Below are 27,134 nucleotides of genomic sequence, written 5' to 3'. Positions count from 1 at the left end.
GCGGGACGTGGGACTGGAGGTGAGCCCGTGGCTCTCCCTCCCTGGTCTGCTTCAACACGCCTGTGCCACGCTCCAGTCGAACCTCCACTCTGGCGGAATCAGGACCAGATCTCGGGTCTCCTGAGTCCTCACCTGACAACCAGCTCTTGCAACAGGAACAATGAGATGTACAACGTTCCTAAGTCACAGCCAAGCTACTTACTGTGAGCAGACACCAAAAATCAGCTGATGACTTTCACAAAAATGGTTTCATTCACTTGGAAAACTATTTCTCTAACCTAGATCAAAAAACTTCCTTCCTTCAACAAACATTAGCCCCCCCCACCCACGTACCACAATACCAGGAGTGAGTCCTAAGAACACAAAGTCTAGTTTTAAAAGCCAATATAAAGCAATATGGAGGCGCACAGATAAAGATAAGCCCCGTCTTATGGTTCTACTGCCAAGAAGGACACAACCCAGCCTAGGAAGGGAGCATCATGGAAGACTTCTTGGAGGAGGTGACTACTGTCAAAGTCTATAGGATGAACAGGAGTTAGCCAGGGGCAGACAAGGATAAGGTCACGACTAATGATGTGAGCAAAAGCCTTGCTCACTTCCTGAACTGGAGCTAAGGTTGCTGTACATGTTGTAAATTATGTGGTTTTATGTCCTGTGGAAAAACAGCCCTACAATGAATTCTTTTCAGAAACTGACACCTAAGGACTGTGTCTCTCACCTGAGCTGGCATTTTACCAGAGAAGTAGAATTATGGAATCTGCTGAGTTTCCATTTTTGCCTTGGCTGTCAGGGCACTCAGTCTCAACAAATACGTTAGCTTAAAAATTTGGAATATTGGCTTTCCCCTTTAACGTCTATGTCTTATGGTAATTCTTATTAAAAGGAAGTTAGGTATAAATTATGAACACACTAATAAGGAATATTGGCCAATGTCTACATGTGGGGTCCTGGAAGTCTATAACTGCATCACCTGGAACCTAAGTTTGACTCCACATGGCTAATCTTTTTCAAAAGCCCAAACCCATGGACTTCTCAGAGGAAAGGACTTAATTAATTATTCGTAAAGCCATCTGCATCCTGAAGTGGGTGAAGCAAATTTCTCTCTGAATTCCAAAAACTGAGGGGGACAAAAGGGGAGTGGTGGTTAATTTTCTCTCTGGCCTCTTAAATTCAGTGTATATGAGAGGCAGAAGAAAGTGAAAGAGAAAGAGAACAAGACAGAACTACTTATATAAGCGATGTGTAAAGATGCTTCCTTAAGGCCATTCTCACAAAGACTCATTTTTACTCACAGAGGGAATAAAAGAATTGAAGGCTCAGGCTTGCAAAGGTTTAATATCGAACAACTGAAAATTCGATCTCCCTTTGCTTTCCTCAGCTCGGCAAGTTCATGGGTAGGTTTGACACACCAATGGCTGAGTTGCCAGCAGACAGCTCAGGGAATGCACGCTGGGGAGCTGGGGTGGCTGGGTGGAAATTTTCACTCTTTACCCAGATGCAGGAGGACCTAAGTGTTTGGGGAAAATTAACGAACCAAAAATTATTTTTTAATTGTTTCCTGTGCACACAGCACTTGTTAAGTGCCCCTAGAGATAAAATATATCCTCTGACACCAAGGAATGCATCCTCTGGTCCCTGGTGAAAAACAGGGACACTAGAATTGGAGACACATGGTCTCCCACCCATCAGGGTTGTCATGGACAATCACAGAGGCGTGCACTGCACAACTCCAGGAGGCGCCATTCCAATATGAAGTCATAGTTCTAATCCTAGCACTGCTAGCCTATGGGAATCTCAGCAAGTTACTTAACCAATCTCTAAAGTGGTTATGAGAATTGAGAGATTAGACACAAGGTCAAATGAGATAGTGTCAGACATCTAATAAGCACTCAATCAACATCAGCTTAGCAAACTGTTATCTAATTAGAGCAAAAGTACATTATATTAGTCAGATCAGGCTGCCATAACAAAATACAAGTGGCTAACACAACAAAAATTTATTTTTCACAGCTTTGGAGGCTGGGAAGTCCAAGACCAAGGTGCCAGCAGATTCAGTTCCTGGTGAGGATTCTCTTCCTGGCATGAAGATGGCTGCCTTCTCTCTGCATGCCCTGTATTGACAGCGATCTCTCTCTCTTCCTCCTCCTATAAGGCCACCAGTCCAATCAGATTAGGACCCCATCCTTGTGGTCTCATTTAACTTTAATCATCTCCTAAAAGCTCAATCTCCAAATACCGTCTCCTGGGCGAGTAAGGGCTTCAACACAGGAATTTTGGGGAGACACAATTCAATCCATAGCACTGACAAAAGAGAAATGACCATCAGTATAATATTGACGAGTGTCTACTATATCCCAGGAGTTGTATTATCATTATCATTATTTAATCTTTAAACAACCATGTGAGAATGGCATTATTATTCTCATCTCGCAGACAAGGACATAAAGCTCATTAACAGTAATTAATTTACTGAAGGACACACAGCTAGCAAGTGGCAAAACAAAGATTCAGACCTAGGTCTCTCTGACTCCAACCTCCATGCTCTCGAAAATCATCTGCTCCGCTCCTTATTTCATTAGATGGCAGACTTTATTATAAAGTTTATTATAAACCACATAGACAGACTGTACATGCCAAGGGACAGAGAGAGAGAGAGAGATTAATAAGATCAGTAGATTCCATTAAGGAGATGGGCTTGTTCCGAGCTCTTAAGAAAGAGTCAGTTTGGGGTATACACCGTGCAAGGTGCATTCTGCAGAGCAGGGCAGGGACCCACCTGCCTCCAGCAGTGGCCTGTGCAGAGAGGCAACGTGAAGTAAGACAGCTAAATGGGAGAAGACAGACTCCACAGGGTCTGGAAAGTCAGGGAGGACATGGGGACTCACTTCCACGGGTGGCAGCAACCAGTGAGGACATTTGAGCAGAGGACGGAATAATGACAATGCTCAGGCTACAGGGGACATAGCCTGGAGATGGAAAGCTGCACCTGCAACTCGGGAATGGGGGAGGCAGGGCCACCACAAGCAAGGTGTGGGGTGCTGCTGGGTGTGGTCCACGGCTCTGCTCTCACCGACTCTCAGGGTCGGTGCCTAGAAAACCAGGAGAATGAAGACGCCACTCACTCACTCTGCAGAACCTCTGGAGCCCCCCGTGCACGGTGCTGAGCTAAGCACTGGGATGGACGGACTGTGACGCCTACGTGGAGAGGGGACAGACAGGAACAAGCGTACAAACACACCTGGAGCGAAGTGCACTGTGGAGGAAAATGTCCTGCTGGAGGCCAGTCAGAGGGCTCAGAGGAAATCTCTCTGAGAGGTGTCATTAAAGTTGGAACCTGAAAAGTAAGGTGCCAGATTGGGTTAGAAGTGGGAAAATCAAGAATAAGATGCTTCAGAAGCCAACGGCAAAGCCTGCGAGGCGGGAAGACGAGATGGAACTGGAGGCATCGAGACACTGAGGGACAGGGCTGCTACCAGCAGCTCCCCAGGCTCAGCAGAGCACTGGCTCCTGAGTGTCCTCGACACCAGCAGGAGACCAAGCGATCCCAGAGAAATGGGGGGTCCCCTGTCAGGTGGTTCAGAAAGAGAAAACTATGGGGAAACTGGGACACCTGAGGAAATACCATGAGGGCTGATGTTGAAGACCAAGGGCTTATTTTTTGAAAAGGAAACGCTTTTATCCAGACAGATTCCAGTGGGCAGGAAGAGGCCGGTGGGGGCTCACAGGTCTTTTTGGGCTCTTACAGACAATCCTTTTTCTCCCATCTTTAATACTCTTCTGAAAATGAGTTTGAAAATAAAATGTATGAAAGTCAACGCACTTATATGTTATGATGCACACCTCATAAATACAAAGTGCTTAAAACAAAAAAACAAGAAAGATTGTAAAAGCTCTAAATACCTAAACTTTTAGACTCAAGCATCCACAGTTCTTTCACAGCATGTCACCAATGTCCTTCTGTTTGATCCTTACCCTTCACAACGTGGGCCCCTACTGGTACCCAAACAAGATGGAAGATTCGTGCTCTGTGACTTCCGTCTCTTTCTCAATTGATGTGGTTACCAGAGAATTATGCTCTTGATAACTCTTATCATTAATCTTTTAAATTTGTCGTTTTCACTTGGATAAAACAAGGACAAAGTACATAAACAATTCAAATGACTGCACAAAGAAAGCATGCCATGAAAGACAAAGATGGAAAATGATTGAAATTTTTAAAGATTGAAATTGATCTGTTGGCTGGCAGGCCATGATGGGATGGCTAGAAATATTCACTGGATGATGTGTAGGTCGCCGAATTCACCACACAAAGGGGGTCTGGAGGTGTCAATACAGGATTGTAGCAAATCCACCATGGAGGGCTAACAGAAATGACCCAAGCTGGCCATGGCTACAGGGGAGGCTGCTGCCCTATGACCCACAGCAGAGGGTTGGACTCAAGGCACAACAAGGCTCTTTCCAACTACACAATTTTATGACATAAAGACTTATTTTTTTTTTCAGTTGTGTAAACCATAAAAAAATTCTGCACTGGGAATGTTTTCAGCCATATGTTTCAATGGATAGCTATATATATACCTACATAAATATAGTTTTTTAAAAGTAAGGAAAACTGTTACTTTAAGAAAATGATAAAGCAGTGAAATCCACTAATATATTTTTCAATCAGGAGACTATGTTCAGGGATTTTCTCTAAGCTGCTTTTAAAAAAAAAAAAAAAAAAGGAAATCCCAACCCACAGGGCAGACAATTTGCTTTTTCTTCAAACTGACAAGCAGTATCATTTTATATTGGATACTAGAGAATTCTTATTATTGAATGTGTCTTTATTCTAGGGGGGAAAAGCCTAGCAAAATAAAATACCAGGTATTAAAGAAAATAAAAATGGCCCAAGGAAGTGCCAAAGTAATTGAATCTACTCGTATGACCAAAATCTTCAGAAACCCTTCCGGAGGAGTCCCTCACCCTCTCTGGTCAGTGCCCCGAGGCATCACCGCTAAAGTCCTCTCGGAAGGGAGCCGTCCCCAGCTTGCAAAGAGGGGGACTGCAAAGGCCAAGTCCAGACTTACATTCAGTCCAGTTTCTCTCAACAGTTCTTACACCTTGTTACTTAGAAAACAAGGTCACTGAAGAAGGAAGCTGGAGCCTCGGATGGATAAGCTGAAGACAGTGGATGCAGGAGGTATCTCCAGAAAGTTCTCTCCCCAGCAGCTAAGGTTAACAGTGGTTCCAGCCTGCCAGAGTCCAGAGCTGAAGAGGACTGGTATACAGGAAACAGGTACTTATTTACCTGTTGATGTTTGGTCTTCTGGGGCCAATTACAGAGGGTGCAAACTTTGAGAGAGAGAATGAATGACCTTGAGCCCAAGGAGCAGCCCAACTGCCCATCACCAGTCCCAGACTGACCTCAATTTCAAGGGCAGTGAGCACGTCCTCCTCGGAAAGCAGCCCAAGTTAAAGGGCACCACTGCTTCCCAGAAATAAAACGTTGCTACATTGGGCAAATGGAAGACACTCGACAAAAGCACCTTCAGATGTTTAGTAAAACCAAGGTCATACAAACATTGAGTCATCGTGAACACAGTGGCCAGTGCATTAATAATTTCAAAGAGATCCATCCAGTTTCTGCCTGCAGCAAGAACTTGTCTAACTTGGGCATTCACAGGTGTGCATAATGAGTCTCACGATTTCATGTTTCAGCAAAAAGGATATTCTGCTGAAGAGCATGGAGCTGCCCCTTCCTGGATCAAGGTTTTCGATCAGCCCTGAGTAAGAAATACCAGGCAAGTATTACACATAGTTGTGCCAACTCAAGCCTCAGCACCAGAGGACTGGGGAGAAGGACTAGGCTAGGCCCATAAACAGCTCAAACTCGAAGTAAGGAGTGGAAAGCCAAGAAAGTCAATTGCTCTTAGGAAGGGCACCTTCCGAAGAATAAGTCAGATTTTGTGATGAGTTTCAGGAGTTTAAAATAGGATGACTCCTTTTAAATTTTTCACATAAATCTAAAAAGCCAAGCCTTTCCCCCACTCACCATCCCAGACCACCTTCACCTAATAGAAACAATGAGAAGAGCCTTTTATAAAATGCTTTCCTTTAGAGAAAAGAAGGGGAGAGAGGAGATGAGAGAAGGGAAGAAGGAAAGGAGCACACAGGCACTTATTACAAATCACTTCCAACGAAGAAAGGAAAAGTTCAAGTGCATGATAAATAAGCAAAGGTCCCCAAATAGAGCCCCACTGGTCCATGCTCCACTTGCAGGCTGTGTAGCAAAAACAACCGGAACCCTACAAACCATCCCCATTTTGTTGTCGAGATCTGTGGTCCCTTCATTCACCATCAAAAAATGGAGAGGAACAGGGCGTGGTGGCTGACACCTATAATCCCAGCTCTTTGGGAGGCCAAGGTGGGAGGATTGCTTGAGGCCAGGAGTTTAAGACCAGCCTGGGCAACTAGAGAGAACCACCGTCTCTACAATAACAAATTAGATGGGCATAGTGGCGTGTGCCTGTAGTCCCAGCTACTCAGGAGGCTGAGGTGGGAGAATCACTGGAGCCCAGGAGTTTGAGGCCATAGTGAACAATGATTGCACCAATGCACTCCAGCCGGGGTGACACAGTGAGACCTTGGCTCTTAAAAAAAAAAAAAAAAAAAAAGTGGGGAAGAAAACAACAATCCAAGCCAATTTGCCCCCTAACTTTATGGCTTCTTTTTCTTTAATGCAAATGCAATCAGGTTTCACATGTACTCCAGTAGGTATATTAGGAGTGAGGGAAGTTCTAAGATCAGGAGACCCAGGTTCTGGATCCAAATCTATTTCCAGCCCCTGCTGTGTGGTCGGCCGTGAGGACTCCTTTAAGGCTCAGTTTCCTCCTCCGTAAAAGGACATGGTCCCACAACATAATCCCTAAGTACCTTTCATTAGGTTTTATTCTTGAAGCCTCTCAGTGTAGGCAGAAAATCATCACTCGCTACTACTGCTTATGATGCTCTGTTTGTTTCCCAGGGCTATTGTAACAAAGTAACACAAACTGGATGGCTTAAAACCACGGAAATTTATTCTTGCAGGATTCTGGAGGCTTGAAGTCTGAAATCCAGGTGTCAGCAAGGTTGGTTCCTTTTGGAAGTTCCGAAAGAGAATCTGTTCCATGCCTTGCTCCTAGCTTCTGGGGACTGCCAGCAATCCTTGGTGGTCCTTGGCTTGTAGACATATCACTCCAACCTCTCTCTTCATCTTCACGTGGTGTCCCCTTGCGAGTGTCTTTGTCTCTTTTCTTCTTACAAGGACACCAGTCATACTGAATTAGGGGCCACCCTAATCCAGTATGACCTCATTTTAACCTGATTACATCTTTTCCAAATAAGGTCACATTCACAATACCAGAGATTAGAACTTCAACATATCTTCTTAAGGGGCAAAGTTCAGCCGATGACGCTTGCTTGAACAGCTAAATGTACAGGGCGCCATGAGAAATCCAACAATGAGACTGTGGATAAGCTGCCATTTCTGAACAGATTATCTGAAAACGTTCACGCTGTCTCTGAATCGCTGAGAGTGAGCATTGCCCTCAATCGGCTGTGGCCACGAGGCAGCCGTGAACAGAGCTCTGGGTAAACTGCCACACCTCAGCACCAGAGTAAACAAACGGCACAAAGTACGTAAGCCACACATTTTACACAGGGGGAAAAAAGATCAGTTGGAATTACATTTCGTAAGACTCAACCACTGCTAACAAAATAACCATCTGGCACCAAATCACACCTGCAGAGGCAGCAGGCTTATCCAGAGTGAGGCAGAAATGACAGTGGCAGCCACGGAGGGGTGAGGCTGGAGGGGAACGAGCCCACCCCACAAGTGGTCTAGGAAACTGGGGAAGGAAGACAGGGACGATCACGAGTACTCTTCACCGCCTCGACTTCGTTGCAAGTTGTAGGCAATTTATAAAGAACAGAAATGTATTTCCTCACAGTTCTGGAGGCTGAGAAGTCCAAGATCAAAGGGCTGGCATCTTGCGAGGGCCTTCTTGCCATGTGATCTCACAGTGGGAGGTGGAAGGGCAAAGAGAGGGCAAGAGAGAGGGAGGGAGAAGGATGCTGAACTCGTCTTTCTATAATAAGGAACCCACTCCTGTGATAACAGCATTAATCGATCCATGAGGGCAGTGCCCCCCGGGACCCAAGAAACTCTCTACCTGGGCCTCACCTCCAAACACTACCACACTGGGGGTCGAGTTTCCAACATATGAACTTTAGGAGACACGTCCAAACCACAGCAGGAATTTATTAAAGCTTTTTGATAAAGGAGATGGCACTGCCCAGAGAAATGTACAGAAAGAAAGGAAAAAACCAACAGCTCAAAGTGGACACGCCTGACCTAAGACACCCAGCCAGATACATGTGTGGACCAAAGGTGCCACATAGCCACGCACACACCTAGAATGCCACTGCAGCAGGAACAGGGTACTTGAAGTTACTGCTCTCTAATCCTGGGGTTCCAGGAGAACTGGGGAAATGGTCAGGAGAGCTGGATCCAATTGCTGCCGGGAGACCCAGGAGAGAACAAGGGCCCCAGCAGACTCCAGGGAGAACAGACCCACCTGAAGCCTAGTTAGTGGCTCCCCAGCTAAGTGACCTCCTAGGATTTTAACAATGGCACAGATAGGGCTTTGGAGATCACACACAGCCCATTCGCATTGTTCCCATATGGAAAGGGTCTTCTGCAGAGTTAGTATTTTGAAGACAGGATTTTATTCTAACATTTCCCCAGAGCCTTTTGGAAATCATACATTTCTGAACAACACTGTTGTGTAAGCTGCCACACGCGGCTCCTTTGCTTTGGGCAGACCATGTTGACACTGGTTAGCTGATGCTGGCCAGAGCCTGTGACTGACGCTCAGCCTGTGTGTCTAACGAAGGCATGCAGTGAGGAGGACAATACAAGAGTCCCCTGTGGCAGGTAGTTTGGGAACCATGGGTCTGGGCCAACTCAGCTTACAGATGAACATATTTAATAGACAACAGTGGGCCCACAAGAGAAGGTTTATTGAATTCAGTGGAGGAATCTAAGGTTCAGAGAGGTGCAGAGACTTGCCGAAGGTCACGGAGCTGGTGAGTAACCAAGTTAGCTCCGGAACCCAGATCTCCTAACACCTGGATTAGTGTTCTGTACACCATCCAAGCTTTCTCTCTCACCAACATGTACAAAAACCAACAGACAGTAACTCCCTCTTCTGCCCTTCCATAGCACCTTGTATATACGGCATATGCCACATTGCACAGCCAGTATTTCTTTCTATGTTCCCTCTCCCACCAGACTGGAAATTCCTCGAGGGCAGGAACTATGTCTTCATCATCCGGTTTCCCTAGTGCCCAGCACAAGCCTGTTGATAAGCATGGAATCAACACTGGCTCATTGGCTATTGATAATCAATATTATCAACATGAATAAACAAGTTATGAGAAAGTTTAGGGTACCATAAAGGAGTGGTATCATTACATTATTACTTATTAAATATTATTATTTCTGAGAAATAACCTTCCCCCTCCAATATGAACTGATATCTAAGGATGGGAGGGAAACCTTTAAAATAAGTCAAAAAACCAAAGATAGTAAACATAGATTTTATCAAGACAGATACTTAAGTAGCAAATCCTCTAAGAGTGTTCTGGTCATATTTGTCACTGCTTCTGGGCAATGTGCAAACTCTACACATAGTCTCAGAACCAACAAACAGGATTGGGTCTTTTGCTCACCAGGAAAGACCTGCCTGGATTTCAGCAGTGGCTAACACTAATTAGCAGGAAATGCAAAATAGTGTCAACAGACTCATTCAAAGACTAAAACTCAAGGACATTCTGCGTAATTAATGAAACAAAACATTTGGTAGGTTTTAGCATATTTTCAAAGATTTAAGCATATTTTGAAAGATTTAAGCACATTTTCAGGGGTCGCAAACAGAAATGATAAATCGCTTATTAAAAAAACAAAGTACGTTCAATGACTCAAAATAAGACGTAATGAAGGAAAACAAATCCCATGTAAATAACACAAGTTCATGTCCATTTCCCATTAATCAGAGTCCTTGAGGAAGGGGTGAAGCAATTAACTGATGCAGATAAAAGTGTATCCAGCCAAGAGGCACAAACTGAGATTTCCACACAGACATGCAGGTTTTAGAAAGTCACTTTCACTGTCTGGACCCTATACTCTTCATCTGAAAACCAACATCATCTTCCAGGACCCCAGGGAGAAGAACGCTAGCCATGTAACACATCAGCGACGAAGCTAAGACGCTGTGCTCAAGTCCACTTTGACAAAAGTTACACACAATCGGGGTTACCTCCAATTAGGAAAGTTGCATAAGGCAGGGGCTAAATCTCCCACAGCGTGTATCACTTGAACCGCCTCTTTGTCTCCCAGCTGGAAAAGACTCCTTGGTGAGCACGTGATACTAAGACTCAGGTGTCCTCTCTTCCTTTTGGTGGGAGTGAAAGCAACAGGAAGGAAGGCAGCTGCTGCCACTCAAGGTAGAGAGAGGTAGTTATCTGGGCAAACTCACAGTATTACGGTGGACTGGAAAAAATGTAGGAAGGAGTGTTCTTTACAGAAAGCTATTCATACAGCGTACACAAACCTTATTAACAGTAAATAAGTGTTCCAAAAATTCCAAACCTAAGTTTATTATAAAATAGTTGAATTGGTGGCTTACGGCTTGCTTGTCTGTTCTAAGATGTTTCGTGAGTACCTACCATATGCCAGGCAACATGCCAGTCTCAAGGAATGCAAAATGGATTAGACGTGGTCCACGCCCTCAATCTCAGGGTGACAAGACAAGTGAAGGGAGGACATTGGGCAGGGATAGATACGAAAGAGCTAATTATACTGCAAAACAGTGTTGTAAAATAATGAGCAAAGTGTTTGGGGAACAAAAATTTAAATAGGAAGGGATGGTTTGGGGAAGGTTTTGCAGAGATGCAGGTTGGCTGGGTTTTGCAAGTTGAGATGCAGCATCCAGGAGAAAAGAAGAGCATTCTAGGCAGACGGAATGATATGCAAGTGAAGGTCAGTATCATCGCATATGGCCTTTCGGCAGAACTGCGAGTCCTGGGACGTAGCTGCAGGATTGGAGCATCTGAATAATGACTGGGGCAGAGGATGAAAGGGAACGCGGCTTCCTTTAAACGGTCTGGGGAAAACAAAGGAAGCAGAAAGAGCAAGGGGCATAGATCAAAAAGAGATTAAGAGATACATCAATCAAATGCTGCAGACAGACCTTCCCTGGATTCTAATTTGACCAAACAATTGAGAGATTTTTTTTAAATCAGAAAAATTCTAGCACTAACTGGATTTTAGATGATAATAAGGAATTATGATTAATTTGCTTTTAGGTGTTATAATGGTTTTGTGGTATTATGTGTTTGCGTGTGTCTTTAGGAGTCCATATGTATTAGAGATACATTTTTGAAGTATTTATAGATACAATGATGCCTGGGATTTACTTCAAAATAATCCAGCCAGGAGGGTGAGGAAAGGCAGGGGGAGACAGAATGAAACAAGAAGGATGACATGTTAATGATACATATGATATGTGGACTCCCGTGATGGTTCTATCACACTTACACATTGTATATACTTGTGATGGTGACATTGTACATTATAGTCCATTATACTGCACCACTGAAATCTTCCATAATAAAAAAATTTTATATGCCCTGGTGAAGGTTTTATACTGGATCCTCTAAGCCTCACTTCTCAAATTTCAGTGTAAAGAAGAATTATTTGGGGAGTTTGCTAAAATGCAGATTGCCAGGTAGCATCACCAGAAATTCTCATTCAGTAAGTCTGGACTGAGACCCTGAAATCTGCATTCTAATAAACACTCTAGATTATTCTAAAGCTGGTGGTTAGAGCCCCCCTTTGAGATAAACCACCTCAGGCAATAGGAACCACTGAGGCCTGTGACAAAACCCATGTGTGTATTACCTCTCTGGCAGCACTGGAGAAGACGACAGGGAAATGAAAGCAGGAAGGGGGCAGGAGGCCCCTGCACCACTCGGCAGACCATGGCGAGTCTCCCTACATCAGTGGCAGTGGTGTCATAGAAGAAGGGACAGATGGAGAGTCATTTGGGGGCAGAATCAAAGAACCTTTGTAACTGACCAGGTCTGAGGTTGAAGACAGAAGCATCAGGAACAATCCCAAAGTGTCCCCCAGGGACCCACCTTTATGCCTCTTTGTGTTCCCACAGCACCTGGCGCAAAAGCGTCTACATTCCAAGAACTCGATAAATGGGGTTGAGCAAACAAAGGAATGAGTGAAACCACCTCCTTGACTCTGTTTCCTACAGAAAAGGGTGAATATCACTGTGCTTCGACAATGCCAAAGGAAAAAAGACCTCAGTCACCATTTCAAACAGGAAGAGGGAAAAACACACCCCAACGCCAAAACATTACCAAATCCAAAGGGCCGCGCCGAGGGGGGGCATCACTCATTTCATTATTTCTCTGCAAACTGTTCAAATTCTGGAAGAGTCAAGATGTTAACAGGAATTGGTGGCACCAACAAATAAACACCATGGTCAATTAAAACAAGAGTCATTAAATAAAAATAAGAGCAAAACGCTTAAAATGAGAAATATGCTGCAGTAGGCTTTTTTTTTCCCCTTTGCTTGTCTGTCAGTGCACAAATCTGGTCCAAGTCAGTTAAATCTATGGAATGTCATTTAGTTTCGGCTGAGAATTTTTCTCCATATATCTGTAGAGAGCAAGAATTTCTGCTGTAGAGACCAGGGCTGCTGATGCAAGAAACTCTAAGGTATCAGAAAGAGTCACTTGACTCACACTTTCTGTGTGTCATGCCTGGGCTCAGAAATGTCTAAGGGCTCCCTATCACCTCTGGAGCAAAGCTCCTTGGCATTCAAGATCCCACAGTCTAGCTCCCCAAACCTACTTCCCTCTCGATCCCACAGTGACCCTCTGCTTCAGCCAATCGGCGTAAAGGAAAAGCAAAGAGGTCTCAGACCTTGGCTCAACACCTGGCTGTGTCATCTGAGCAAACCACTAAACTTTGAGCCTCAGTTTCCTCATCTGTAGAAAGCACATAATGTCTACTTTACAGTTGCTGGAGAGCTATAAGGCCATGGATACAAATGCCTTGCACAATTCCCAACAGCACCCAACAGTCCCTGTGACTATGTCAGTTCCCATTTCTCAGTCTTCCACCATATGCATCTTCACCTCTGTGTCCAAGCCAACTCTGATGACCCAAGGGACCTCTTCTCTCCCTGCCACCAGCCCCAGTCCTGGCCATCCTGAAGGAACCAGCTAATAAAACTGTCTTCTCTCCAGGATTCCCCCGGTGGCACAGCTAACCTTTAGGGATCATTTTCTCCTTTGGATTCCTGAACCGTGTAATTCTGGCCACTGGCCAATCCCTGGGCAACTAGCAAAAGCCATTTTGTAGCTTTCCTGGTCTCTTTTTATTCTTGCCCAGGGTCCTCCACCAGAGTTTTATAGCCTCTTCACATCTCCAGTCCTTGGCATAGAGTAATTACATCCCCCCCCCCCACTTTCAAAATATCAGTGCGATGACATGGGCTGGTACCCAATGCTTAGCAAGAACTATTACTCAATCTCTTGATCTTGAAAATTAGGACAACTTGTGTTGGATAGCTGACATTCATTCCTGTCTGGATCGGAGGGCTAGAGTTCATAATTTCTGGTAATCACTCAACCCTGTGATTACAGGCAATTTGAGGGCAGCTGGCAGGAAGAAGTAGCCACCAAAGAAAAACTTTGCTAGTTTGGGAACTGCCAGCCCCAAATCTATGGAAATGAAAGAAAGATGAAGGCATCGTGGTGATGACAAAGAACAGAAAAAGGACTCAGGACAGAATCGAAGTTCCCTGGCATGTTAATCCCCCATCACCTGTAAGAGATATTTTGAGGGGGCACAAAGAGAAGACAAAAGCACAAAATACTCCAAAGTTCCTTTTTATTTTCATTAGTAAAATGTTTTCAAAAGATCCAAGGCTTTCCAGAAATGTTTTTGTTGCAGGTATGTTTCAAGCCCAGCCCCTGCCCAGCCCCAAGGGATGAAGGGAAGGTCCGAGCAGTGATCTTCATTGGGGAGACCTGCCCCTGTTTGGACCAGGGCTGAACACGTGACCCAGGAAGAGAACAAGCCCAAGTGTCTGGAACGATGACAAAGACACTGCACAGAGACACAGTGTCGACGCTGCTGGGCACGGCGCTGATCACATCACAGGGGCTGGCACCAACATGCCAGCAGAGCAAGCCAACAGTGTGAGGAGGCTGAACTCAAGAGCCACATAGAGGAAGCCAGGTGCAAAGAGGAGACTGAAACACCTCCCCAGAGACAGGCAGAGATGAGAGTCCATGTGGTGGCAGAGGGACAGAAGGAGCATTTGCAATTGCCGTGGACCTGAGATGTGCTTTGTTGCTCTTTGTCACTGCTCCAAAGGACTGATTATTATGTCCTTGGGACAAGCACTCGTTTACTTAAGCCAACTCAGGTGGCTTTCTTGTCCTTGCAACCAAATGTTCCCTGACTACGACATTCTTCTTTAAGCTAAACTAAATAACTTCCGCCAGGAGATCCCTCTTATAATCGATTTCAACTGACAGCAACTACTTTTGTCTGATTTATTACTGCTGCAAGCCCTTCCTTCTGGAAGGGGGGAGGGCTGCGATCTCTTTTAAAGCTGGACTGATTTTACACTGGCAGGGCCAGCGTGTGCAGCCCTACATTACAGCGCCTTACACGATGCATCTAAACCAGTTCGGTCAGCTTACCCATTCCCTGAGAGCAAGGGAGCCACCACATCAGTAACTCCGTTGCTAGGGCAACTGCTTACTTTCCATATCAACTGCAAACTCGTTGCTATGGAGACACATATACAAGAAAAATTCCTCTTTCTAGCCAGGGACCAGATGGCAGGGAACTCGCAGAAGCCATGGGTTAGGGGTGCTTTGCTAAGTGAGACGTTACTGGAGTACATTTCTCTCGTCATATCAGAGATGTGACTGTCCCTGAACACATTTGGAAGTGGCATCCTTGGTCCAAAAGCGAAGGTGTGTTCTATTTTGCCTGCAAAACTACAGCCAATAACTACAGGCAAGTCATTGTTGAAATAATTCTGAGAGTTTCTCCCTCCAAATGTCAACCTCTTTTGTTTTTATTCACTATGCTGAGTAAAAATATATGAATTCTCTAGTCAAACACTGATGGAAATACAATTTCCTAGAAGAACTAAAATAGAGGTTTGATTTCTCCTCCTTTCTGATTGAGAGGTAATCCAGAAATCTGCTTATTAGTTTCTACCACTCATGCATTAATGTGTCCCAGACTTATACCTCCACCCTAATTTCTCCACTGAGCTTGAAACTCACGTATCAAACTTCCTACTTCATAGTTTCACTTAGGTGTCCAAAACCCATCTCAAATTTAACATGATCAAAAAGAAATTTTTAGGGCTGAGAGCGGTGGCTCATGCCTGTAATCCCAGTGCTTTGGCAGGCCAAGGCAGGAGGATTACTTGAAGCCAAGAGTTCAAGAGCAGCCTGGGCAACATGGCAAGACCCTGTGTCTTAAAAAAACAAAACAAAACAAAACAAAAAACCAGAATTTTTGCTCTAACCCCCATCCCACCTCCCAACCCAAATCTGACCACACACCTTCATCTGCAACCCCTGACCCTGGTCCATGCCAGCATCATTTCCAGCATCTCTCACTTGTACCATCAGAACAAGCCCCAGATAGATATTTTCTCCTCCTGTATTTTTACGCACATCATTCTCCCCTTTTTAATACACTTCCTGCTGATCTTTGTTCTGTTCCTTGGATATATTTCAAACCCTTGCCACCTTAGGGCCCTGGCACTTGCTTTTCTCTCTGCCCAGAACTTTGCATGGCTGCATCCCTCTTGCCATAGTTGATTCCTCTTGGAAACCTCCCATCCTCCTCCCCACCCCTCTCTACTACACCATCCTGTTTTATTTTGTTCACTGCATGTATCATGATCTGATACATTACCTACCCTGTCCATATATGGAACTACTGTTTAACATGTGCCTCCTCATCATCCACCCCCAACCCCACCCCCACCTTATAGATGGTCCAGGAAAATAGCCAGGGACTTGTCACAGGTCACCGCTGTATCCCCAGCACCCAGAACAGTGCCTGGCACTCCACAAACATGTGTAGCATGAATGAACCACTGCTAAAAATGCTTCTAAAATGACTGATGCCACTTCCTTTTGTAAGTGCAGGGTCTAATCTTTACTGTTCAAACTAGGTATTCTGCAAGGCCTCAGAACCCTGGCGGCAAATGCCAGTTCTCACTTTACATGACTCCATCTATGAGGTCTGTAGGAACTCAGCATTTGGTGAAGTATTCTGGAAGTACCTAGTGGGACTGTGCCTCCACTCGGTGCCAGGCTGCCTGTACTCCAATTCCCGGAAACTCTGGACTTTTCCCCTCTACTAGAGCCATGATTAGCCTCGGTGCTCACATAACTTGGCCTTTACTTCTAAAAAACAAAGCACGTGCAAACGTTCTGCTAGCTGGATGTTTTCTGTCTAATGACATTAGTTAAGTCACTTATCGGTCCTGTCCCTAGAGGAGGACAGTCACAGCCTTCTATGAGGCACTTCACAGAACTTCAATAAATGGAAGGAGACAATGAACTCAACCCCATGGGGCCCAGAGGGAAATCCCACACACCCCATGAGGATGAAAGGAAGAGAAAGAAGGGTAATTGGAAAGCCTTTCCCCCTGAGAAGCAGCATAGTCACTCTGCCTGTATTTACTGTCTCCTGCTGAGTTCACAAGCAAAGGTACTCAAACAAGCATGAGCGCACACACACACAAAAATCAAACACTTCATTCTGTTCATAGAAATGTCTGTAATCTTACAGAGCAACCCATCAAGTCATTACTAAAAGGACAACTTCACACTACTCTCTATCTTCAACCATATATTTCCTTGCTTTTCTTCTTATCGTACTTGGCACAGACTACATCTTCACCTCAATCAAGCTATTGGTTCTGAAGATATTAAATGCAATCTAACCAGAATATCTTGAAGCAAAACCTTGGTTAACTGGAATGTTTAAAAAATGGGTTCGCATCTCTGCTTTACTTCAGTTACTACAGCAATTTAAAGTTTTCTTCTTGGCATCCCAGCTCCTACAAGTCCTCATTCTTATTTACATAATCCTCCAAACACTATCTCTCTCCTCCCTTTTCTCTGACACTTCTCCAACACATCTCCTGGGTCCAGCAACATTTGTCTCCTAAGCATCTAGAACTTTGTGGCAGAAAATTCCATGCTTGCTTAGTAACAGAATCAACATTTTATTTGGGGTTGCAATGGGCCCAGCAAAAGACCACATTTCCCAGCCTTCCTTGCAGCAAAAAGGTCAGGTGACCAGGCTCTAGCCAGTGAGATGGAAGCAGAGTATGGGGTTTTTGGGAAAGCCCCTATTGTCCTTCCCTGCACACCCCTTCCTGCTTTCTAAAATGAGACATGCTAGTGGATGCCATCTTGGACCACAAAACGACCCAGAACGGAAACCAGCAATGCCCTAAGAACAAGAACGGTAGGGCAGAAAGACAGACAGAACGTGTGTCTCTGTCCAGTTCCTCAAGACCTATTTCTCGTGATGTTATTTGGTTTTCTATAATCAACAGTTAAGCCTCATTCTGACTAATCCATTTTGGGGGTCGCATGTTCATTCCCACAAAGAATACTTTGTTAATTTATTCAAACAAATACAAACAACATTCAAAACTTGCTCATCATTATCTTTTCCCTCAGCTCCGAATGCCCCTCTCTGGGGAAGGGAGGCCTCCCTGGCGAACTGCCAACGATTCCAGTCACTCATTGATCAGGCATACTTCCAATACTTAATGGTGGCTTATTCTTTTTTCATTTTGTTTCCCTAGAATGTAAGCTCCTAGAAGGCAAGAACCAAATCTCACATTTCATTTTAACTTTTGACATCATCAAATATTAATAATTCTATTAGATACACTAACTAATAAGCAAAGGAACCTCAAAGTCCCCAAAATTATAGGAAACGAGACATTGATGGCCTATTAATAAGAAGGCATTCCACAGGAACACCTTGAACACATTCCTATGGTCTGAAAACTTCAGGTCAGTGTTGAAGCCAATGTGGCCAAGGGTTAGTAAGTCCTTACGGGGTTATTTAGATACATTCACTGAAATGAAGTGGCGAATAGGTTAAAAGTGACAAGGGTGGGTAACAGGAATAAAACACTTCAAGGGGTCCATGAAACCAAAATCTATCAACAAGACACACCTAATAAACAAAGTGGCACCAAAATAATCATTATATTAGCCTTTAAATAAATGTGTGTGTGTGTGTGTGTGCATCTTCTGTTTCAAGTGCAAAAAAAGTCCATTGGAAAAGTGGTGGAAGTTTCTAAAATGTCGCACCATCTTGCCCAAGCTAAAGAGCATTAAGATGAGCCAGGGCTCCATGAAAGAGTACGATTAATCCGAACAACCCATCACTTTTTGTGAAAAAGCAAAACCCATAACTTTCAAACAGAAAGTCAGTGTGCCAGCTTCCCATATTATTCACGGCAGAGAATTATCCTGCAACTAAAGTGATTTCAGAGGGAAATCTCAAAGCCTCTTCAGCCCAACAGGGAAGGCTGTGTGACTTCCAGCAAGTTACTTAGCTACCCAGAGCTTAACTCCTCTTCTATTTTATGAAGGAAAATAACAGGGCTTTATTCATAGGGTTGAGGTGAGGAAGAAATGGGACACTGCAAATGGAAAGCACAAAGCAAGTATCCCATACATGTTCACTGTTGTTATTATAAAATACCAGTGGTTCTCACCGTTCCCATTAAGAATCTAGAAACTCAGCCAGGTATGGTGGCACACACCTGTAGTCCCAGCTACTCGAGGAGCTGAGGAGGGAGGAACACTTCAGCCCAGGAGTTCAAGAGGAGGCTGGGCAACATAGCAAGACCCTCACCTCTTAAAAAAAAAAAAAAAGAAGAAGAAGAATCTAGAAAGTCAACAAACAAAACATTGGGATCCTCTCCCTAGAAGAATGCAATATGCATAGTCACATGACAGGTTATCAATAATTTTAGGTGGTCCACAGAGCCCCTGATATGAAAAGACTACCAGGTTAACTACAAACTCTTGCTAAGACATCCAAGGATTGCCAGCATCAAAACTAGAACCAGGTATCCTGCCTTCCAATGCAGTCTTCTTTCAACCAAGTCAAGTTGTCTAGATTTATAAGCTGAAATTGTATTCAAAGCACCACTCAGCTATGGATATAATAAACATACTTTTGTACAGTGTTTCCTTTGTAAACCCTCTTAGGGCAATGTTTTTTGGTAAAGTAGTAAGAGGGGAAGTTATAAAAAAAAAAAAGGCACAGAAATAGAAACACACATATCTGGGCCACTATAATCCAATCTATAAAAAAATAACTGTACTGTACTTCTCATTTACAAATACTCAGGGAGGTTAGCACATGCTAATCTTACAGTCCTAAACTTAAGACCTATATTTCAGAGGTATAAAACTTAATCCCGGGCTTTAAAACTGCACCTTAATTGAGTAAGGCAAAGATCATCAATAGATGAAACCGTCAAAGCAAAGGCTAATGAGGAACATTACAGAGTAGGGTACATCTGACCCCACATGGCTCAATCACAGTGTCCCCAACAGTGGGTCAACCAGGCTTCTCAAAGTGATGTGTCAGGAAGGACACACGACACTCCAAAATGTGATCTAGACTTTAGTGCTTACTTCCATTTGACAGGGTACGTGAGGAGGGAGAGAAACATGTTAAATGAAATCAGCAGGAGGCAAACAGAATGTGGGGCACTCTTGAGCCCAGCGGAGGTGTCTCTTTAACAGCGAAAGGCATGAAACTGGGAAGAGGGCAGAGCAGTGCTATAGATTAAAACAGACTTAAGAAATATCACAACAAAATGCAACACATGAGCCATGTTTGGATTCTAATTCAAACAAACATTTTGTAAACAATCAGGGACATGGACCCCGTATTAGGTGACACCAAAAAACTATTCATTTTGCTAGTGGGGACACTGGCATGGTGGTTATATAAGAAATTATCAACTAGTCTGATGCACACTGAAGTAGGTTGGAATAAAATGACGAGATCTAGGATTTGCTTCTAAATACTTCAGCATTAGCAACAACAAAAATGAATGAATGAAGTAAGCGAAGCGAACCTTTGTCAACTACTGAATCTGGATGTGGGTCACAGGGGTGATGGGTATATAGATTCATTATACTGTTCTCTACTTCCGGGTAGGTTTGAAAATTTCCATGATTAGAAAATAAAAATAAAGCTCTTATCTTTTGAAGTCCTTTAAGAGATAAAACGGAAGCAAAACTGTCTCTTTCCCCTGACTTACTCATTCATGAGAATGTGTTCTTGATGAAATCTCAGCAGTTGGAAAGAACCCAAAAGGGCACCTAGTTCAGGGATTCTCAAAGCTGGCTGCATGTCAGAAACTCCTATGAAGCTTATCAGAACTACCAGTTTCCCCCAACCCACCTCAGACCTACCAAATCAGATTCTCCAAGGAGGGCCCCAGAAATGGTAATTATGTTTAAGTGCCACAGGTGATTCTGATGCAGTCAAGTACATTAACTCTCCAACATCCCCGCCTAACAGGGTATAGTTCCAAGCCCTCAGGGACAAGATCACACAGCATTCCGCATTCTCACTGCTATGTCAAGCCTAGTGGTATTCTACACTTTCAGAAGAAACAAAAAGTGGAATGGCTAACTCAGTGCATGAACTTGCAGGGCCTTCATCTCATGTATTTCTCAACAACACTCAGGTGCATTTAGTCATTGTGTTGAGGCCAACCTCTGTGGGAGCTACTGCCAAATAAAATCCCCTGGGAAAAAAACAAGTTTACCTGTAGAGCCAAAGGGGCTTTCACTGGGCAAAGTATCAGAGGAAATGCCTTCCTTTTACTCAGCCAGCCATAGCAGAAAACCCCAAGTGACTGGGCCAGGCCAGCAGGGTGGAAGCATCTGGGCATACCGGGGAGTCTATGCCTCCCACAGCAGCCCCCAGCCGGCCCCAGGGTCACCCAAGGAAAGAGGAGAAAAGAGGAAAAACTCATACCCTTTGCCTTTGTTCCCACAGCATCATAAACACTGGGAACAAACTCCCCACCACAAAACTGACTGGCATTTGATCCGAAACATGTCAGTACAGGTCAGGATGGCTAGGAAGCCAGAACTCAACATTTCATAAGATTAACGATCTCAAATCCTTAAAACCATTCTCTTTCGACAGGCAATATCCGTGTTTATCCAGACTGACAACTTTCACCCCTGGAAAACACGACTCCCAGAATCCAGTGGTGGGGGGCCCCAGTGGGCCTTAGCACACAGCACCCAACACCCACTTGTCACCCCCCAAGGCTGACTGATGAATAATCCTCCCAAGTCTTGCTGCACCCTTTACAGTTGGTCTTGTCTAACATTTCAGAGTGTGCATTTGCTAAATTACTTTTATGTGCACCAGCATTATGTCAAACACCGAGACTCAGGCATGCGGCAACTTGCAGACTCCATGCATGCCAAACTAAATGCCCTGTTTGTTGCTTTATCTGTGACATGTGGCTTTGAGGGACCTGAACAGCACTTTCTTCTCCACATTCTAAGTCTGCAATTGCTTTCTAAGACCTTCCTTTTCTTGCCACAAGGACCCACCTATACAGAAGCTTTTAATACCACAGACATGGGTCTCTACTGGCAAGTAACGAATCTCCTCCAAGCTCAAAGGATGATCTTAAAGCCCTCAACTGAGCCAAGTACAGAGGTTGGTCTCCAAATGCCCAAACTGAAATGTGGAGGGAAGGAGAAAGGGTAGTACAGAGACAACAGCTTAACTGTCATGGAACTCCCCCTTCCTGATTAAAAGTGGCACACTTTGATTGTCATAGCTACACAGAAGTAAGGAGAGGCCCAGAAACTTATGAACATTCACATTTGCACACTTGGTCCAGGCATCATCTGCACCAGAGATCAAAGTAAAGCTCCTTAGTCCTCTTCCCAGGCAACACCCCTCCCCAAACCCCACATCCCCACCCCTTATCTTCATAAGGGGGAACAGCATTTGCAGATAAGTATGTCCAGTTCGAGCAAGGAGAAATATGGCTTCGCCACCTCCTCACGCATATTCTTCCATGCCGGTGACAAGTCGAATATTCTCAGGCTCAAGATTCTACTTAAAACAGAAACATGTTTCTGGGCAGAAAGAAGTTAAAGGCCCCAACCCTGCATAGCCTCTGACCTCACACAACAGTGGTCCTGCACCCAAACCTGAACTTCAAAAAGAGTTTAAAACAGAACTCCAGCTGCACACAGCAGCATTATTAATAAGAAAAACAAAGCTGGAAAACACAGGCACACGAAATCTTGGTGGAGGGAACATTTTTTGGCAATTTTAACTGTGACTGTGCTACTTTTCAGAACGCAGAGTCAGATCACAATTTTGTTTTCCACCTCTAACAGTCGACCCTATTCTACTGTGCCTAGAATGCCTTAAAAGAAAGGTAAAGCAAATTATTAAAACTGTCTTAGTCAACCTTGAAGTATGAACTAACTCTTGAGAGTCAAAATTCAAAATTTTTAAAGTTAGTCTCTAATGAAAAACTTACCCTAAGCCAATTTTTCATACTCAGGGAGTTCCAAAGTTGTCAAACGCTTACATAGCCACACCAGGTTTCATGAAAGTCACCGGGGCAACTCGTCTATTTGGTCTTGGCATATATATGTACGTATGCTACCCAACGGCCATTGCTGTCCATTTATTCCAGAACACTGGAGAAGTTGCCTTTCTCCAAGTTAATAATCAGAAAGAAAAGAAATGGCATTTTTCTTTACCCCTTGGTGGCAATTTTCCTCAAATATATAAATATATATAAATACACACACTCCGCTCATGGTTAATGGATGCCCTTGGAATACAGATCTTTGTTTGAACTCTAAAACCAAAGTGGTCCACCCACATTGAGGGATGATACTGGGAACAATCGAGCCTGCAAACCACCATCATGTGATTAGGGAAACCCCATCAGTGGGAAATCCTCAAACAGCACAAGCGTTAAAAATAGTACATACCCAACACACTTAGGAAAAGGAAGTTCTTTACAATTATGTAAATGAATTAAACAGAATAAAATCCATTTACAACTGCTACTTCAGTATGGAAACTAGAAATTCATTTTTTAATGGTGAAAAATTAAAAATTAAAACAAACTTGAGTTCCAGACACAGAGGCTTACCTGACTCCTCTCTTTGTCCACTTTCTTAAAACACTTATTCAATGACAAATTATGTCTCACTGAGTTTTTCCACCCAGTAGGTGCATTTGCAAAATATGGAAAATGTTCCAAGATCCAGTTGTAGATATCCTTTACTGGCAGACGCTTGCTTGGAGAGTCCTCGATGGCCATAAATATGAGGCAGCTAAAGGAGTATGGGGGTTTGCAGTTGGGGTTCTGCCTGGCATCATAGGGCATGTCAGAGTGGGCAGGGGACGGGGGGGTGTCATCGTCCAGGTCCTGGACGGGGCTGACACTCCTGAGGACTGACTCCCCAAAGCTCTTCAGCAAGTTCTTGCTCTCGTGCAGCCAGTTCAGGTTGGTCAGCTCTTCATCTTCCATGGCCCCCTCTTCTAATCTGATGTCAGGCAGAGAAAAGTCGAGGTCATCGTCTTCCTGAAGGGCCTTGGAGAAACCGCTGCCCCGGTAACACTGACTCAGTCCACTGGAGACACTGATTCCTGAGCTTTCTGGCTTCTTACTGGGAGGCATGACTGGACCCATTTACGTGAAGGCTCCTAGTAAAGACATCACAAAGAAATTGATCAGCTAGTGCACCCCAAAGCAGAAAGGCAGCTGCTGCCCCCTTAATTCTCTCACCTCCCCCTGCCACCTCTACAGACCCCCTGCTACACAGGAACACCACCAGATGACTCCCACACTGAGCAACACAAGCCCACAATTTCACCACATACAGATACGCTAATAAGAGAAATCAGTCTGCTATTCATACAGCGAGGTGAACTGATGCCCCTTAAATAAAACAAGACTGCAAATATTTACAGCACCTTTAATGTGCAAATGCATTATTAAAAGAATGGGAAACTTCACAATGCCTCCTTCCTAGATCTACGAAGACTCTCAGTGTGACCCTGAGAAAAATCAGTTGTTTCTTGGTGCCTCAGTTTCTCTGTAATACATGAATACACATGTAAAATTCTTTCAAGCTTCATGACAAACACTACAAAATAAGCACAATGCAGAACTCGTATCACATTGTATTATTTGTCTCATTGTTTATCCTTCTCAAAAACACAAAATACCTGTAAGTTTACAGCCAATTGTTTCACATTAAATTCAGGTGTTTCCATATCAGGACCATCACAAGGACCTCAGTGTGATGTGACCCCAGTGAACGTCATCAATTTGGTTATAATATTTTAGTTGATTTTTTCCCACAAAAATCATGACCCAAAACTGTGCAACTTTAATTCCACCTGGAATTCTAATGAGCGACAAGGAGTCCTGTGGATTCAAACTGGAGGAAGAAGTATGTTAAATTTGACTGTGACACTATATCCAGAAAGAAAAAGCAAGTAACTTCATGCACCGCACAAGTAAATGGGAATGTAAGATAAGGCATTAACTGTAATCAGAATTGGTCAAAAGAGTCAAGAGAGCAACCGCCAGCTTCAAGACAGGAAGACAAATTCAACAAAAATTGCCACAAAATTTTATCCCCCTCCCAATACCATCTTCATTTTTATCAATGACCTAGAACAGGGAGTAAAATAATATCTGTTGAGAAAAGGAGGCAGTGTCAAGTCCACAAACAGAATGTCCCCTACAGATACAAACCATGTTCGACTCTCCAGCATGCAATGTAAGACAGAAAGAACAGTAAAGATAAGGAAAAGGGTCTCCCACTCTCCATTTGCAGTCCTAAAACAATGTGCTTAGGTTAAGTGTGTCCGGTTTTAATCCCCCTGCCCCAGTAAAAAAGACCAAGCAATCTACCTAGAAAAATGAACAAACACATCAGAAGCAGAGACATGATCTTTCTAAGTCTCCTAACGTCCATAAACACTACATCTAAAACAACCACCATTGCATCTGGGGAAGCTCTAGAATGGGCTTCTAGAAAGCATAATGTGGGGCCCTAAATAGCCAGCCAAGGGTGCCAGTGGACTGCAGCACTTTCCCTCTTCCAAAAGGAAACAGATAGAACCTGCTGGACACAAGGCCTGAAGGGGTGCTCTCATGAGCTCCTGTGAGATGCCCAACCCTAAGTAGAGAAAACTTCCATGGGGCATCACAGTCCAACCCAAGCAGGACAATCTCGATGCCTCAGGTTCATGCACAAGGAATATTTCTTCCTGTCCAGTGAGGAAGTTACCCCTGAGTAGTACATGACATATTTACAAGAAAAAACAACCTAGTGTCTTTAAGTGTGGGGATATGACCGAGTACAGACTGATACTGCTTTTCACTTCGTGAATAAATCAAAGCTAGGCTTGTCTCAAAGTTTCCTCCCATCGCATCAGAAAATTTGCTCAGCTACCAACAGATCCATACAGTAGAATACAAAAGAGAACTACCCAGCCACTAAAGTCAACTTTAGCTCCAAATGAAAGTTTTATGTCTCCTGAGCTTCCAAACAGGAAAATTATATCATGGCTGACAGTAAAGTAATTTAATTGCACTGTTGCTATGACAACATGCTGCTCTCTTTCTTTTTAATTTGCTTATTTGTCAGTAGCTTCCCAAAGGAACTAACACGCTATTCTCCATGTTTTCTTTTGTTTTAAACAAACACTGCGAGCAATATGGTTTTATTGGGAAAATGACACTGTCCAGAAAAGAGGGTTATGGGGGTTCAGCACCCTTGGCTCCTGCATCTGCTTTGTGCCTCGGTCCCCCATGCTTTCCGCTAACTGCATCCCGACAAACCCTGCATTTTATGGCAACAGTATGAAGAGCTGCTGATCACTACAGTTCCATTTAAAAAAGCAGTTCCCAGAAACCACAGCTGAGGAGTTTTCCATTATTATACTCGACAGAATCCGCCAAATCTTTTTTTCCTCCTGTTTTAGAGGGGAAAAAAAGAATCTGCATCATGTGAGCCCGCAGTTAAGCAAACATTTTTAATCTGCTGCCAACAAGGTTGCTCCACCAGAGACGCAAATAGTTATTAACTGGTGACCTCCTTACAACTTCTCGGTTTGTTATTGGTTATGTTCCCTACACACACACACACACACACACACACACACCTCTTTTTGTTTTTTTATGACTTGCACTGTTTTGTTATTTTTCTTTTTCTTTTTAAACGGAGAAAATGCTGCAGGAAAGCTTAGTTTCTTGTGTAGTCTCAGGTCTCCAAATAACTGACAAGGACATGACTGGCAGCTCTGAACAGATGTTCGATGTGAACTTCGGAAAGTTGGGAAATCCTCCCCAAGCCGAGCACGGCAGCCGCGAGTCTGGGGGGCCGGGTAACCCTCCCCCTGCACGCGCGCGCGCACACGCACGCGCCCCACTCCCGTCTACTGTACTTGTCAAAAACATTTCAAGGGGACCTGTGGGAGCGGCGATTGGCTGCGCCCCGCGTCAATCAGCGGCGTTGCCGGGCAACGGGGAAACTGCTCTTCTCCGCGTATACAGGGCAATTGGGAGCTCGCATACCTTCACTGCCGGTCAGATGTCATAAACCTTTTATTGGCCGCACCGCGGCGAGGCTTAAAAACAAATCAATAAAAGCCCGCCGTCCCCCAACTTATCCAGGGCCCAGGGAGGGTTTCAAAGAGGGTCGGGGTGAGGAGGGGTCGGGCCTCGGGGGTCTCAGGAGACGTTCAATGCCGGTGCCAAGTCTGCACAGTTTGGGGGGGGGGGGGCGGATCTTTGTTAGGAGCCTGTTTCTCATCTTGGGGTCTCACCAGATCGGCACCCCTCCCTCGTCCCAGAACGGCGGGGATCCGTCCTCCGCGGACAATACCAACTCTGTTCCTCTCGGGCGTC

General features: G+C 44.3%; 1 protein-coding gene across 4 annotated transcripts in view; it reads right to left on the bottom strand.

Moving 5' to 3' along the window:
- The window catches only part of FOXN3 (forkhead box N3), a 363,642-nt gene that overhangs the window by 190,929 nt on the left and 145,579 nt on the right, over positions 1-27,134 (bottom strand). For 3 of the 4 annotated variants that reach the window (XM_045562186.1, XM_045562179.1, XM_045562196.1), the window contains one exon: positions 23,358-23,914. In XM_045562186.1, coding sequence (XP_045418142.1) covers positions 23,358-23,900 — 543 coding nt within the window. In that variant the 5' untranslated portion in view covers positions 23,901-23,914. Of the gene's footprint in view, positions 1-23,357; positions 23,915-24,184; positions 24,677-27,134 lie in introns of those variants that run through there. The other variant, XM_045562205.1, reaches the window with a different exon arrangement.

The sequence above is a fragment of the Lemur catta genome, chromosome 1 (assembly GCF_020740605.2).
Source record: "Lemur catta isolate mLemCat1 chromosome 1, mLemCat1.pri, whole genome shotgun sequence".
Lineage (NCBI taxonomy): Eukaryota > Metazoa > Chordata > Mammalia > Primates > Lemuridae > Lemur > Lemur catta.
The sequence above is the reverse complement of the archived record's forward strand: the minus strand, read 5'-3'. Positions and strand labels throughout refer to the sequence as shown.